Raw genomic sequence first — 17,319 nt, forward strand, 5'->3', positions numbered from 1 at the left:
CTCCCTGTCCTTTAACAGGTATAAAGTCCTGGAATAAATCAATGTCATCTTTGTCTTCAGCTCGGCCTTCATATATAAATCACTGGACTCTTTATCCTCACAGTTAAACACAATCAGTGCATAATGTAGCAACAAATGTATTACAAAATGTAGCAAACAGATTAAGTAATAACTGTTCTTTTTGCTGTAGGCATCCTCTAAGTGGGAACTCCAGCAACACTTGAGGGAAGATGAACAACTTTAATAATAGACCAACGCGTTTCGGCTTGTGGCCTTCATCAGGGTCCCTGATGAAGGCCACAAGCCGAAACGGGAATTCTTTTATCCTTTCCATGCACCTTGGAAGCAGGTGAAGTTGTGCCAGAAAATTCTTTTTGCTGCGGCATCCTCTAAGTGGCAAACATCATAAAGAAAATATTTATACACTCTAATATTTTACCTTCTGTTTCTGTTGTTAGTTCAAACATTTTCCTTTAGAAAAATTGCACCTGTTTGATCCTTTTTTAAGTTGCTACTATTTAAGTTTAGTCAAATTTCCTGCATTTGGAAATCCTGCCAAAAATACTTTTACACATCAATCTGATTTTATCTCTACAGGTCCTGTTGATTTTTCATCAAACGGAAGCTCGACGAGTTGTCAGCTCAAAGTGAGTAAAAACAATAATGAGACTGCATTTGCTTGTGTGCTTGTTTGTTGGCAGAAGGGAAAAAACAGATCTTTTATGAGTCACGGACTACATGTTTAAATTTAACTTCCCCCTGGACATTTAAGAATTAAAATGTGCGTTGTCTCCGTCTGTTGATTATTAATGTGCTCATAATTATCTAATAAGCTCGGTTGATGAACATGATTGCACATATTTAACATCGCATCGACGTTCGCCGCTTTGTTACTGTAAATTCACCTTCGCTTTAAATTACTGCAGCTGTCTTTAGTCTCAGCTTTTTGTCAGATGATTTTATATGAATCTGAGGAGAGGAGATTTTTGTCAAAGCTTGCTTCAATTCCCTACATCTCTAGACTTGAATCAGAATTTATACTTGCAGATATTTCTTCAGTACTGTAACAGCTATTTTGATATAAAGTCCCCGAGCCACTTGAAAGTCAAAATCAACCACCTAAATAAATCAAGCCCGTTGACGTCAAACTGAAGTGTCATATGATCTTTGGTTTCATCTTCAGGTATCCAAGAGGGGGACATGTAGAGTGTGAAATAATTTCATGTTTGATGGTGTGATCTCATACCGCTACCTCCATCTGAAAAAAAGAATTATGAAACATGCTTGATTTTTTTCCTCTGTTGCTCTGATGTGGTTATTGCACAATGCTTTTGGTTCTTTGATGTTCTTGCAAAGTTCTGCCATCTCTTTTATGTAAGCCTTTGAAGTAGAGCTAGTTGCACTGCATAGTGATATGCTGCACTGTTGCTCTGGCAGTGTGGTCACAGTGTGATACTGCAGCAGTACTGGCGTTCATTTTAATATTACTAGTTTAACTATTCCATTTGATGTCTCTTTAAATTAACCTGGAGTCTTTTCCCTCCCAACATCTGGCTTAGTAATCACTAGAATTTCACCAAATTATTTGAAGTTGGATCTCAAAGAAACAATATTTCTGACCCTTATGAAGGAACAGTAATAATTGCTGTTATAACAAGTGTGCTGCGATAAAGCAGGTCAGCCGGATGACTTTCTGAACTATGTGCTTTGTACCACTAGGGAGCATCAGAGGGCTTTTAAGAGAATGAAAGATTTGAATACTTCATATTTGGCATAGTCAAGTTTGCATTAGAATTCCGCTTTTTTTTTTTTTCCAGCAGGGGTTTGAAATGCTTTGTATGGATATATCAAAACAAATGGGGATTCGTATAAGTTCACTATAATTTCAACGTGAAGAACAACAGACGATGGCTCACAGGGGAACTTTAATAAAACATTTCATTAAAAGTTGGCAGTGAATGGGTGTGATATACCCAAAGGGATTCTGATGAAAACTTTGAAGGCATGTATTTCAGATTTTGTGCTGAGAAACATTAAAAGAGATGCACCTTTGTTGGGCTGTGTGTCATAAAATATTTTAAATGGAGAAACAAAACCCCCAACAACATATAAAGAAACTGGGGGAAGCAGAGAAGCTGAGAGGAGGACAAAAACAACAGTGTAAAACAACTTTTGAGCAAAGAATATTCGGCTCCCATTTGGTTTGAAATGCTGTTTGAAGTTTACCACGAAAAAGAAATCACTTTCATATGAAAGGGTTATTTTCAGACTTATACATTCCAACATCCAAACTCTTCTGCGCTTTGATGAAAAACACCGGAAAAGGTGATCACAGCCTAAATGTAATTTTGAGAAAATAAGCTTTTTATGTTCACACGCAAATTTATCCTTTGTGATAATGACGCTGACTGACTAGACTTTTAGTCAACTGTCTATACTTCAGCTTAATTAAACTTAAAATTTCTTCATCAATTTACATACTTCAGAATGCCTTCGAGCAGCTGACTTCAAAGTAATGCTTCATTTGTCTTCTAGGGCTTTGTAGCTCAGAAGATTTATTTTAAATCATTAATCTAATTTGAGAATTTGATGGGGTTTTGGCACTGCTTTTATTTTATTTTGGAATACTAGTGCTTTATATATGTTGCCATTTGGGAATGCTTCTGAAGATCAATCAAAATCAGCATCCGATTAGTAGTAGTCTGATTATGTGTTGCAGTTTCATTTTCACCTATATCTGCACAGTGATTCTTGTAGATTCACATGTTTTTTGACATTTTTAACAATTAGAACTAAAACACTGTCGGACAAAAAAAGTCAATAACAAACTCGCCTTGATAAAGCTTGGCCCTAACACTGCTAATGAACACCCTTAATATCAAAAAAGTCTCACTTCAGAAATCTAAAAAACAACACACCCGAAAGAACCCCAATATCATTTTAATTAGTGCATTTAACATTCAAAAAAATGATACCTACCGAGAACATGGATGTGATCTATATTTGTATCCACTGTTGTTGTTTATGTGAGATGGGTTCATGAAATATTTGTGTTGATGAATTATTCATTGGACAGGAAAGCCAAGTCAAAAGGCATTATGCCCAATAAACATTAAATTTAGTGGAAGTAATAGTTGACTGCAAGTTATAGATACATCACCACTTCTAAATACTTGTCACCACATGCACAGGTTTCTGTTACTTACTTAAACAGAGCATTGTGAAGAAGCCCCAAATTAGCGATATTTGAAAGAATGACAAAAATAAATAAATAATTAAATAAATATATATCTATATATCTATATATATAGATATATATATATAATTTTTTCTGTGAATCAATGTCTCACATAAAACTAAAAGAACGAAAATAAAAATCAGCTGGACTTTATTTATGTATAAACACAACATAAATTACTGTTAAGATGACTAGTACAGACATTTATTCAGTTTCTTAAAAAAATGCCATAAAACTCTTGCATAATTTACAAAACGTGGTGTCCCTGTGCTATCCAAGACAAAGCTGTGCTTTGTCCCACCGGGCAAAGTTCTTCATACCTTTGCTGTCCTTTTGTTGTTGTTTTTTTTTTCTTTTTGTTGTTTTTTTTTCTCACAATGAATATCAGGTACCGCATTTAAACACGTTTCTTTTTTTCTGTTTAAAATTATCTCAACAAGAATAAGACATTTTGATGTTTACAGTGCTAAATCTGGTATACATAGTGGTTGTTTGGTGAGAATATTTCTATAATCAGAAGTCTCTGATTTCAAAACAGAACAAAACAAATACTCAAGGACACTGCTTGCTCTGGGACTGCACCCACGAGCCTGGTACTTCTAGAGAAGTGCAGATATGCATAATGTAAACATTTCCTCTGCTCTTACAATAATTTGTTGACCCAACTTTCCTTGATGAAAACAACAAAAAAACCAAAAAACCCAAACACCTAAATTAGCTCACTGATTCCTTAAAGACACCACTATTCCTCTGTTTCAGAGTCCAGAAGGCTTGTGCTACAGAGGAACTGACCTGTAACTGCCATGTTAAGGCGTAGCGTAGTTGAACATTTACTCTGTAGTGTCCAGGTCACAATGCACAGCATTGTTTTTAACTACTTCTGTTTCTCTCCTCTTTTGTTTTTCTTTTTTCTTTGTTCCTTTTTTTTTCTATTTTTATACAAAAACACAATAACACTCAGGGCACTCACCAGCAACTATTAATTAAAGTTGCTTTTCATTTCTGTCGACTGGAGAGTCTCCACCAAAACAAAGTCTCTTTGGCAGAAAGTACACCTGGTATTGTTACCTCTTCCCAATTTCACTTTGCCGGAGAAAGTGGATGTTATTAGTGCTGTCTGCTAGTTCTGGGTACTGCTCGATGGAAAGCACATAGTACCCATCATATCCCAAAACTTTGCCACTACTCAGAAGCTGCCTCTTCTCCCCTTCTGTCCAGGGGCGAACCCCTTCCTCACCGTCCCTCACTCGCTGCTGCTCTTTGGCCCATGCGCCTGCCAGGGCACGCTGACGTGCAAGCTCGATAACTCGCGCTTTCTCCTCATCCACTGTGGATCCGTAGCGGATATGAAAAGCCAGAGCTCCAGCACGAATCTCCACATCAGCAAATCGCCGAGTTCGACTGTCCATGACTGTGGTGGACTGGGAAACAGTCACATTGACACCATTCTCAAGAGTCTTGTGTCCACTAGTGAGGTGTAACGCAGCAAGGTCAGCATCTGGAAGGCCTGGCTTGACAAAGTAGTGGGTGTCTCGCCCTTCTATGGTAAAGTGGAGGTCTTCTAGATAGAAAGCATTGTTGAGGATTGATGCAACCTTGATACAGTCCTCACTGGCCACGTTGAGTGTGTGAGTGTGGACACTGCCCTTGTAGATGGCAAACATAACAGCCCTTCCGATGGGAGACATTGCAGCTGAGAACCACAGCCAAGACTTTTCACCTCTCCGACCTCTATTGAGATGGACCTCTGGCAGCCGCTCGAATGACAAGAGAGAGTGTGCTTGTCTGGTTACTTCCTGCTGGACCCCAGAGATAGACTGTAGGAAAAGTGCAGTGAAACGTTAATGCCTGAACATGGCAGAACCTGACTCTCCAGGCCATTTAGAACCAGCTACTGCTCTGCTTCAGAGAGTTTTTCATCCCCATCCAAGATAATGGTGTTTTCAAGCTGTGTTCTCAAGCCAAAAGTAGATAAATCCCCCATGACAATTTTACTGCAACACTTTTTTGTGTTAAGGCCTTAGACCAAAGGAGCCAAGCATCAAAAAGTAGTTTTAACAGTAGCGACACCAGAATATTATTTAGAAAATTAGACAGCTTTAAAATATGTTCAGCTCGTAACTAAACTCAGACAGCGCAAAGAAAACTTTTCCTTATTTTCTGTTTATTATTATGCAAATATGGCCCAATTAAAACAGATCTTCTATGAAAAGCAATGCAGTCCAATTAGGAAATGGCAGCTTCAAAATACAGAGGTAAAAGGAAAACAATGGGAGGGGAAAAAAACTAACACCTTTTTTGTAATCTGGTCATCTGTAGAAGCAAAGGTTTTGTCTCAGTCGCTCTTCAGTTTATTTTGGGTTCAGTTTTGTCTGAGAGACATTAATTTTACCCACCGGCAGATCATCCCACAGCTGACTCTTCCTCAGTTCATACGATGGCATGCTCAAGTCAAACTTTGGGACTGGAAAACCAGGAATGGTGTTGTGAAGATGGAAACCAAAAGTTACTAGCCAGGTGTTAACATCTGAAAAAAGGAAATGAATTGAGGTTAAAATCTAAAGTTCTAACTATAGTTAAAGATTTGAAAATGAACTAGCTGCAAGAGTATGGCTGGTATAGTTTAAATGTGCTGACACAGTGACAGTGCGTGTGTGTTTCATGATGCCAAAATGTGGTCCTGGGGAAAAATATTCTAGAGGATATTTGTAACTCCCTGTGAGACTTATCATCAGCTGCGCCTTGAGGCAACTGTTGTGATTTGGCACTGTATAAATAAAATTGAATTGAAAATCGAATTGAATTGAATCTGGTTAAGAAATGTGATATTTTCCACAATTAATATGGTGAGATAGCATATTGGTGTCATGGCTGCTGTGATTCCATCTCAGACTGATCTTTAGCGAGAGCGAATTTCTTGAGTACTCACTTTAGTACATGTTTAACGCTAATTTGATGCTTTTGAAAACTGCATATTGAATAAATTAATAGCTTATATGAATATACATGCAATATTCAGATGTTAATAAAGCTAAATTGGATCATCAGATCAATGACAATCATCACAGCTGTTTAGCAGATTATGGATTAGATTTAAAATTAACTGGCAATTCAATGTTTTCAGGAAAAGCTGCCAAGTATTTGCTTTTTCTTGCTGCTTCTTGATAAACAGAAAAAAATGCTTGGCAGAAAAATCAATCATGAAAATAATAGCAATTGTTGCAATAGCACGAGCAGCTTCAGGTGCACATCTTACCTGCAACGTATTCTTTAACTTCATGGACTTTGCTGATGGGGTTGTTATTTCTGAACATGTACAGATTAAAAGGGACTGGCTCTTTGCCAATTTTTTTCCAAGCAGAAACATCTGGAATGGTCCACCTTCCAGACATTATATCATAATCCTTCTCCCCAAAGTGCAACAGTTTAGTCAGAGGATCATAAAGGCCCCCGTGAAAGCCGAGCACAAGCTGGAAATCTGGGTTAGAGTCCAAGTAGACCTCACCATATGCTGTGTATAGAAGCTGTTTGACCAGGAGGCCGTTGCTTGTGAAGACAGCCAGAGGTGTGCCGGTGTTATCACAAGCAATATAGAACTCCTCTCCACTGCTGATCTCCATAGCAAACACGTGGCCTTGTAGGTCATAGTAGAGTGAGGTGATCTCTGAACTTGAGTGGTTGTATACGTGTGTTATTCGAGCCGGATAGCTCAGATCTGCATAAAAGTACTGCAGGTGCTGGCCCAGGCTGCTCTTTGTGGATACTCTTCGGCCAAGTCCATCATAACGATACTGAATTGTCCAGCCGCTGCTCTTGCTATAAACCCGTACCAAAAGGCCTTTAGAGTTGTACTCAAAGATTTCTGCTCCCCTCTGACGAAGAAAACCATCTTCATCCATTCTATACTGGATGTCCCCGAGCCGGGTGATGCGGTCTCGCAGGTCGTAACGCAGAGGTAAAAGTCTGGCACTGTTTCCTGCATTCAGCAGGTGCAGATTTCCATTAAGGTCATAAGTATAGCGCCACATCACTTTGTCGTTTAAGAATACAGTCTGGAGCTGGCCATCCACATCATACTCATAGCTGTACTTGGTGGTATTAGCAAAAGGACCAATCTTGATCTCTCGCTTGGTGACTCTGCCCACATCGTCATATTGGAAAGTAATCCAGTACATGAGTGACCGAAATATCTCATACTGGATTTCCTTGATGCGTCCATGTGCATCAAAGTGTTTGGTATATGTCATGACTGCAGTGGATATGATCTGATTTATATCATAGTAGATCACCCCAAACTTTCCAAACTGCTCAACCTTTCCTGAGATGTCATCAAACTGGTATAAGTCGATGGGAAGTGGCGTTTCGTTTATGACGCCTTGTACACTGGTGACACGCAGGCTGCTGTCATAAGTATAATCAAAGCGTGCATTGACCATGCCATCCTCACTGAAGCGGAAAATCTGCCGGTCGACCAGGGGACCCACTTGCCGGTAGCGAATAGAGCAGATGAAACCTTCATTTTGCAGGTTGACAGTCTTCAGCACACCTGCTGTTTCATCATAGGTGAAGCTGACCCTTGTGCTGTCATACAGGATCTCTGACAGTTTATTCTGCCTGCGGTACCTGTACAGGACTCTCCGGCCTGTGCCAAAGTGACCTATTCTCAGCAGGAGGCCATCTTCACTGTAGTCCACCGCTACTGAGGCATTGCTCTCTGGCGGGTGATAAAGGTTCCTGTAGTAACCCACTGAACGAATGGTCTGCATGGTGTAGCGGGCCACACTTGGCATGGTGACAGCAGATAGACGGTCGAGAGAGTCAAAATCAAATATATACTGTCGCTGGCTGTGAAGCAGGAGAACCATGGACTAAAAGGAAAAGAGAAAATAGGGAATATTTCCTTAAGTTGGATAATATTTCTGAAATGCAAGACATCCTGAGTGCAAGCAGGGTGTAGTAAGATATATGAAATATAGACTGAGTAGTATTACTGTTTTTAGTTGTACTGCCTATTGTCTAATTATTGAAAAAGGTAATAAAAATACTACATAGACCTCTGTGACAATCTTTATGTTTACAGTGTAAAATACATAAATGAATAAAAATCGACTCCTTAACTAGTTCCATGCTAATGACTCACTGTGCAAATAGAAGTAATATTTATTTTTAACTCATCTTAGCCAGGAAGTCTTATTTTAGCTAATTTACAGTAGATGCAGTTAGGAGTTTGGCCTGCCTTCCAAGCATTTACCACTTTTTTTCTGTTAAATTGTCAAGCCCAGTCATCCGTTGCTACACTGAGGTTTCCTGTGCTCCCTGAGCCTCCTGTGTTACTTGTGTCAGAGTGTTGACATGGCCGCTCCAGGTCACGCAACACAAGGATGCAGCCTGCGACTGCTAAGAAAAATCTCTGCATATGTTTGTAGCAGAGCGTCCCTCTGCAATTTTAAAAACACTGCAAAACAACTAAAGAATATTTATGTGGAAAAAAGGGAGAGAACGATATAGCACCGAGTTGCTCTTTCCTGTTTGACATGCACCACTTGAAAGGTTAGATTTTAAATTCTTGCAGTAAATTTTTCATAATATACATATGCAAAATTACACTCTTTAAGATGGAGTTTGCTCATAATGTATTGGTATTGATCAATGAAGCACATTCTTAGAATTTAAACACCACAGCAACCTGAGTGTTCAGGTTTGCTTTAACCGAACATATTAATAAACCATTAGAACGCAGTGTATGCATTATTTAGATGTTGCCAATTAATATGTGATAAATACACTCTTACAAGAATTCAACTTGTTTTTGGTAACCCAGCTGTAATTTTAGCAAGTGGAGACGGAGTCAGATGGTGAGGTGTAGAGTTTTAGAAGGTTTCAGCTATTAGAGGTATGTAATTGCTGTCTGTTATTTAGCAAGATCACACAAATTCTATTAAGCTGAATTCCTTAAAGGTATTTGCCCAATTGATGAATCCAGTGATTTCTAGATAACTTCTTTAACATTGCAAAATTGAGCACTGGCCTTGGAATAGTGTACATATTTTGTTACTGCTACTGTAGAGACTGTGGACAATATTAAACATAAATATTGCCTCCCAGCATTTTTTTCACTGGTGGAACCTCGGTAAGACAGACAGCAATTTAAAGAGTATACTGTTTTATTGCATATTGACTGTATCCAGAATGCAGTATCACTAAGTCATTTCATGTCTTTTTGCTCCCAGAATTTTGATGACTGGGTTGAGTTATAGGATGGTAGTTACAGATGGACATGCCAGATTGTCCTGTGCAGGGAAACCAACTGGACATTTTTAATTCTAAAGCTTATAAACGACAAAGTCATTGCCTAGTCCCTCTATAATAAGCTCTGGTACTTGGCAAATTGTAGCTGATTTTTCTTGTAAAATAATGTTATGTTAGGGGCTTGACTCGCCCTGTAGTGATATATGCAGATGAGCCTGCTGTACAATGCATCTTACATATTGCTTCTTCTAGTCATGTTATTTTCTTACCTGCTCTAGGTAGGTGTAGCTCCATATCTTCCCATCAGCAAACACCCTGGAAATCAGGCGGCCTTGGCTATCATACTCAAGCCTCTCAGTGGTAGGACCTCTCTGCAGGGCACTGATCTGCCCACTGCTTGTGCGACTGACATTAACTGGCAGCAGCTTACTGCTGGGTACCCAGAGAACTGGATGTCCTGCGGTGTCATAAATAATCTTTAAGAGGAACTTCCTGTGGTCATCATAAATTTTCTCTGTCCTTAGGGTGCGATCATAATCAACGGAAAGAATGTTCCGTCCGTTCACCTGTGGGGGTGAAAAAAAAATCAAGTTAAAATTGGGTTAGACCAAAAAATTCAAAATAAATAAAACTTCTCCTAAAACTAGTGATAATATAGTTTTGATGCTTGAAAATAACAAATGAGGACTGATTATACAACATTACAAATTTAAGAACAAATACTTTGATTTGATATCACTGGTCTTTGTCAGGATGGCTCTTTAAACTGTATTCATAGATTTTTTTTTTTACTACAGTTGTCACAGAGATTAACACCTCCTTCACGAGGCTCATTAAACTGAGAGACACTTTGGCGATCGTTCAGGTACACTTAAATCACAACCTCCTAAATTCAGTGGAGACAAAAAATTACCGTGAGCCAAAGTAACCACCCAAGTTAAGTTCATGAAGTGCCTTAAATCATAAGACCCGTGTCAGATTCTAGGAAGCAGGAGTAAGAAAAGGAGGAGTCATGTACAGTACTAGAATATTGATAACCCTCTACATCAGGGTAAATGTTGTGACTGATAAATCTCTATTGAAGGAAAAGAGTGCAGAAATATTTTCCAAGGTTATAATAAGGACAGAGACAGCCACCAATATGAATTTGGACAGTTTGATCTGGATTTTGCATAAGTAAGTTGGTTGGATTATCTAAATGTGCTACAAGGGAAAAAAAAGTTAAAGAAAAACCTTAACATACCCTCAGCTTGCGTCCAAACACGATAACTTTCCCTCTGGCTTGTTCTTTGCGGAAGCGCCACTCTACCAAGTTTTGCCCACTCTCCCCTGGCAAGCTCATGTTGCGTCTGGCTACAGTCGGGTTGGCAGCGCCTGCCAGGATGTGGGGCTCTGTCTGGTAGTGGGTGTCCATCCCGTTGGCATAGGTAATCCTGAGCGAATTGTCATACCCCACTTGGTAGCTACTTCTACACTGGTCTGTTGATAGTAGACAAAAAGTGAAACTTTTGAGGCAGTTACACACTGGAACTGATGCTAACAGTCTTCTGGGTTGATCAATGGTTGTCTGTGAAGATGCTACAAGTTCTTAGCATTTCAAATTAGTACATTTTAAAATGAAGAACGATCATGGATGACGTGCTAAAATAACTGGGCCATCTGGCTCAGGCGGAGCGCAGAAACCACTTAGTTACAAGGTTGATACATCTCCCTGACACCCAAACCCACACACTGAGAGAGTAATCATTTACACTGTCGTCTGTCAGGCTTTCGTAATGATACACGACTTCAGCTTACTCAACATGGCCCCGCCGACCCCTGGAACAATGACAAATAACAACTTACAAAATAGCCAACTGAGCTGGGATGATGCGATTCGAGGCCTTACCCTGAGCCAAAGTGTAGAAGGCACGGACAATTGAGGTATTTGTTGTGATGCTGATTTCCTCCTCTGTCATGGAGCTTTCAATATCCACCGTCAAAGCGCTGTATAGGTCCGTGTACAAGTTATTCACCATTCCAGTGGGAAACGTCACATTCATTAGGCGTCCTTCACTGTCATAGCTGGTTGACAAAAAGAACATCGAATGACAAAGCATTGATATGTATGAGGGCTCTCATAGTGCCACAGTGCATTCAATTATCAGCTCTTTTATACTCGTTGAGTAAAACCATCGACTTTCTTGTAATTAAAATGTCACATGTTCAATTTCCTGAGCATAAGTGGAGGCATGTCTGTATAAACCCTAGGCAAAATCCAAATATTTAATATGGGAGAGTGACACATCTCATCAGCTATCACGTTCATATAAAAAAAATTACAGAGACTTGTAATGAATTCAATTATTTGGATGATTGATGTGCCATTATAATCTTAACTGAATTCTGCTTTTTTAGTTGTAGTGAGGATATCATTCATGGCATAATGTGACATGACAGCAAATTAGACAAGGGAGAAAGAAAATCAATCTCTGGTAGCCCATGCTACCAAAACAAAGCCCGGTCATTATGGAATAATAAATAATGAAATACAGTGCAGGTCATTTTGCTTTTAAAGTGTGCCTGTTAACCCAACACACTAATGTCACCATCACTACTGTCACCTACAACATCATTAAACACGGTTCAGTAAAAGAATAAAACACTTAATTTGCAATGAGATACTGAAGTCAAACTAGGCTATTTTGCTATCTGAGGCAAATTTTATAATTAGATTTCAATTAAATGTGCACCCTAAAGCAGTTCGCAGGTAACTGTGGTTCCCAATTATAGAGTAAAGTTGTACTAAGCTGTGAGACGAGAGAGACCATGCACAGCATTACACACATTCAAGAACATATGTGGCAAACATACTTGTCTTTTACCTCATGATGTACTGCACAACTGTGTGTAATCATAATTATGGGCTGTTTCCATATTCTGAAAGCTTAATTAAAAGCAACCCAACTCAATATAGCAATCACAGAAAGGTTTCCACAAAATGTTCTTGCCAATTGCTATCATACGTACTCGTAGAATGTTGTCCAGCCAATCTCTGATGTCTTTGTAGCCAGCAGCCCATTATTGCCATGGTACGTAAGAAGTACCAGCTCCTGACCCTGTGCTGTGAGTGTCTTCAATCCACCGTTGGTGCTCATGGTCATCCAGATCACCTGGTTATCAGGTGCGACGATACGCACCGGCATGCGATTGGGATCCCTACGAATTCTCAGAGTGTTGCCACTGCTGTCAGTAACAGCTGTGATGTCATTCTCTGTGCTGTAGCTGAAAGTATATTTCAAGTCACCAGTCAGCAAGCTTGCAGTGTGTTGGTGGGTACCATTGCTGTCAAACACATACAGCTCCTGGGCATCAGGGGAAGCCACTTCGTATGTATTGGCACTGGAAGTTGGCCCGTTTCTAGAGATGGCCCGGATGCGGATGTTGCCCAGGTCTGCCACGTAGAGTGTTCCATCTGGAGCTGCCACTAAAGAAGATGGAGCATTGAGCCTTGCATCTTTGGCATAACCATCCCCTGTCTGGTAACAGTCGCAGTTGGCATCATTTTTGCAATCGCAGTCGGAGGGAGCCCCGGCCAAATGCGTTATCTCACCATCCACAGAAACCTTCCGGATCCTGCTCATCTTTCGCTCATCTGTCTCTGCTACGTAGATGGTACCATGGTAAGATATGGCAATGGAAACAGCGGATTCTAGAGGGGTTAATTGTGCCCTCTGACCACCAGCCACTCCCCGCTCCAGTCCAGCCAATGGGCAGTGGTTAGGTCGGCCAGCTGCAATGCTGACTTGACCATTTTCTGAAATGCGCAGCACTATATTGTTGTCCAGAACATACAGCGAGTTGTCCATTGGGCTAACTGCTAGGTCTGTGGGCCACTCCAAAATCACCTGAAATACAGGTATCAGTAGATTAGCCCATTTAATGACAATGTTACCCGTCAGTACATCAGTATACATTTTCAGACAATTTCTCTCCATTGACATTTATAGTGTTACTTCCTTGCTCTTACCATAGTAATTATATTTCTTTTGTATATAAGAATGCACTTTATGATGTGTGTTTTTCACAGTATGTGTCAGGAGCAGATTGAAGCCACAAAGAATTCTTGGTATGCCAACACACACACACTAAATAAAAAAGTTCTCGAGTCTGTTCTAATTAGGAGCAGAAGTTGTACCAAGAATGAAGACTTAGATAAAAAGGAGTTGAAGCCCCGACCTCTTTCTGACCTTCAAACAGTTAGCTTTGAACAGCGGATTGTCAGTCTCAGAAAGTTGCACAGACACAGCAGTGCATAAATCGATGGTGAAAAGATGTAGGGGAAGGGCATTTCTGAAAATATTTGACCATCTGTCAAGCAAATCTGATGAGCCTCTTAAACTGAGTTACATGTGGACATTAAGTACTGTTCTGTAAAACGAATTTTAAGTTTACATGGTTGGTATTGTCCAAAAAGAATGATGTCCTAGCAGAAAATACATTTGTGCAATTCTGTAGTTATGTGACATCCCTTTGCATTCAGCACACAGTGACATCACCTCGTTTTCCCATAAAGGGTTTTAGATCTACACAGCTGAAATATACTTTTTTAATCAGCTTTTTGGTGATGATTTTAAGATATATCGCTGATGCAGGAAGGATTAGCTCTCATTCTATTATTTTTTTCCCCCCAAACTTGGAACAAACCATGTAATATTAATGGGCCAGGAGAATGAATACCTAAGGGATATAACATTAGCTCTGAGCTCTTCAACCTGGGACTGGGTAATGAATTTAATATAGCAGATTAAATATAAATAAAATTAAAAAATAATTCATACATTTAAAGTGACATCATTATTAACCATGTCTTGCAATAATAATAGGTTTATATAATGATCCAAAAACTACTGTAAAACCACAGCCAGCCATTACAGTCTCCTTGTCAGAAATGTGTCATTGAATAAAAAGCTTATTTATAACAGCACAAATGACTGGTCTGGCCTTCAAATACATAACTGTGTCATTAAAACTGTCAAAACACTCCTGAATTGTGCTTTTCCACAGGGTGATTAATAATAAAACATGATGCCTTTGAGGCTGCCTGAAGTAAAACTGCACTGAGCCACTTCTCTAGCTTGGATGCCTGAAGATCACACAGTCTCGCCAAAACCATGTTTTTACTGGCTTACACCAAATGACTTGGTTAATTAGCAAAAAGTGACAAGCTTAATCCTTTGTCCCCATGTTCTTTTATGTTCACCCACTTCATGTTCACCACCCACGCGTGTACACAAACACTGATTGCTTTCTCTTCTGTTTATGTTAAAAATGTTCTTAAGTTGCCTTAAACGCCATTTTATTTTCTCCCAAACTCAAATGTGTTTCTCTTATTATCTAACCTCTTAATAGGACACCACTTGCGATATCTGTTCTTGGAGTTATTTTGGTTGTGAATGTAGATAATTTCCATTGCCATGTTTGGTTTGTAGCCTTGTACTCTGCCTTTTTGTAAGCCGGTCTAGATTAAAACATTAGGAATCTAATCAAAATGTAAATCTGGTTAGTTAAAAGGAACAAGAAGAAAACACTTTGGGCTGGCTTGCAAGAAACCACTAACAGTAGACAGGTCAAATTCAAAGGACTCTATTATGGACAGTGTCATGGACCCACAAAGTTGTTTCCTGAACCATTAGCTTTGCCAATCTGCTGCTTACTGGTTCTCTAAAAACTCTTCTATTCACATCTCGGGCTGCTTATGTAGTTCGCTTCAGAATTCACTTTCTGCAGAAGCAGGGTATAGAAGAGGATGTGAATGCCTGTATTTTCATATGATAAAAGGCTTTTTTGGGGTTTTTATTTTTCTTCATAAATAAAGGAGCCAGATGAGAAAAGATATTAATGTTTAAGCAAGGGAATCTGCACAAGAGGTGTCATGGTATTGTAATTCTTTAACCTATTGCGTAGGGACAGGGTGCTGGTTTTATGTCACCCCGGGTAGGCAGTAAATTTTGTCGGACAAAGCCGGCCCTCCTCAGGTACTGCCAAAGAAAAGGTTTTATGTGCAGCGAGCCTGCTACCGAGTGCTGCTTCATTATCATGTGCGGTGTAAGTGTCCTCAATGCTGAGAATTTCTAGTGGAACACTAAACACTAATTCAGCTCCAGCCACATCAAAACAAGCCCCCCAAACTGAGTAATTATTCTTCCCTCCATATCTTCTGCCGTGACCTGAAAACTCATCTCTTCAATAAACACTTCATGTTTCCACTTCCTGCAAAATCCCATCCTCCTCCTAGCACACATTTTCCTCCTGTGCTTTCAGAGAAAATGCTCTGCTCGTGTTGGATTGAGTGCAAAGAGCGCGAGAGAGAGCCAGAAAACAGGAGCATTTTCTTCTTCTCTTTCTTTCTTCAGCAAGCACCTCATAATGTTGGTGTTCTAGGAATGTAAATTTATTCCACTGATCTTACTGTTTTGATTTGACTGCTTTTTTTTTTCTTTTTTTTTTCTTTACGGCTGTATAAACGGGAACTGTACATATATTTAAAGTCTCCTCTTTATCCAAGTCTCCTGACCAAGATGCTGTAATTGAAATATTACAGAACCACATCACAGAGCAGGTGACACAAAATAACTCAAAACTGCAGAATAAAACAAAAACAGAATTATTAAACCATGAAGAAAGTTCCCAGTAAGAATAATTTTAAAGATTACATCTGTGAAAAACAGACACAGCCTAAGTGGCAATCTAAAACCACCAGCACAAATAAGACTGATTTAATGCCATCAAATAATAAATGAATTATGCTAAAACATCCAGATTCTAATATACTACCAAATATTAGCAGCCAGAAGAGTGCATACACTTTCCACAGCAATGATTTCCATTCCCTGAAAGAGAGCAGTTTTTGCAATTTCAAATTTAATTGCAAAAGGTTCCAGGAAGAGCGAGCTGCATGTAAAAAAGCTATTTTACCTAAGAGTTTGGAGGATTCTTGATAATAATATAGATGCTGAGGTTAAAAAAAAAAGAAAAAAAAAAAGAAGAAGGACAGTGCCAAGGCTAATACCCTATTTCACATTTTATTCCACAAAAATTGAATGTGTCCTTTTCTTATTCTCCACCTCTACAACACGTTTTCATGAAATACGGCTTCATAATTTTTGCTTAGTCCTGCTTACTGACACACACAAAGAATTGCCCTTGGCAAAGGAAACATGGCTTTGTACGGAGCGCTCTCTTGAAAACCAGTAGTCATAGTGCATGTACAGTATGCAGTTATACAGCATATCATACAGAGCAGTCAAACAACACATGTCAGTAACCATACTGAAGGGGTACAATGATGGGTGCACCATACTGGTCATACTAAGAACCGGCTGGCACTTCTGTGTTTAAGTCACCTGATTGATGTCCATGCTATTGTCACAGGTCAGCGGGCGAGCCGATGTCAGGTCATTCGAACCGAGGAAAGTGGAGATGATGCCGTTTTGGTCCACTTTTCTGATTGTGGTGCCATCAACAAAATAAATCAGCCCATTCTTGTCCACTGCAATGCCTGTTGAAAACAGGTGAGAGGGAGAGAATGGAGAAGAGAAGTGCAAAGGAAAAAGCTTGTGATAACAGGAAAAAAAAAAAAACATGTTAGATACGCTGCATCTATGCCTGCATGACTCAGTGGACAGAACACGATGGATACATGTGTCAAGCTTGCCTTCCCATTATTCAGGTCACTGCAAAAAGCAAAGCCATCAATAATTCACAGTCTGCTTTTCTGCTATTAAATAATTTCACAGGCAGAAGTGGGAAAGGCTGTATTCATACGGTATATATGCACTTTGCCTTGTCTC

The 17,319-nt window shown here is 39.5% G+C and overlaps 1 protein-coding gene across 7 annotated transcripts in view; it reads right to left on the bottom strand.

Moving 5' to 3' along the window:
* Positions 1–3,371: 3,371 nt before the first annotated feature.
* Positions 3,372–17,319, bottom strand: part of LOC309720886 (teneurin-3) — a 133,354-nt gene continuing 119,406 nt past the window's right edge. For all 7 annotated transcript variants that reach the window (XM_082558102.1, XM_082558101.1, XM_082558106.1 and 4 more), the window contains 8 exons: positions 16,873–17,027; positions 12,497–13,374; positions 11,376–11,551; positions 10,731–10,966; positions 9,757–10,053; positions 6,495–8,106; positions 5,635–5,765; positions 3,372–5,055 (listed from right to left, as the gene is read on the bottom strand). In XM_082558102.1, coding sequence (XP_082414228.1) covers positions 4,303–5,055; positions 5,635–5,765; positions 6,495–8,106; positions 9,757–10,053; positions 10,731–10,966; positions 11,376–11,551; positions 12,497–13,374; positions 16,873–17,027 — 4,238 coding nt within the window. In that variant the 3' untranslated portion in view covers positions 3,372–4,302. The remainder of the gene's footprint in view (positions 5,056–5,634; positions 5,766–6,494; positions 8,107–9,756; positions 10,054–10,730; positions 10,967–11,375; positions 11,552–12,496; positions 13,375–16,872; positions 17,028–17,319) is intronic.

Source organism: Aulonocara stuartgranti (assembly GCF_965226115.1).
Source record: "Aulonocara stuartgranti genome assembly, chromosome: 2".
NCBI classification, from domain to species: Eukaryota; Metazoa; Chordata; class Actinopteri; order Cichliformes; family Cichlidae; genus Aulonocara; species Aulonocara stuartgranti.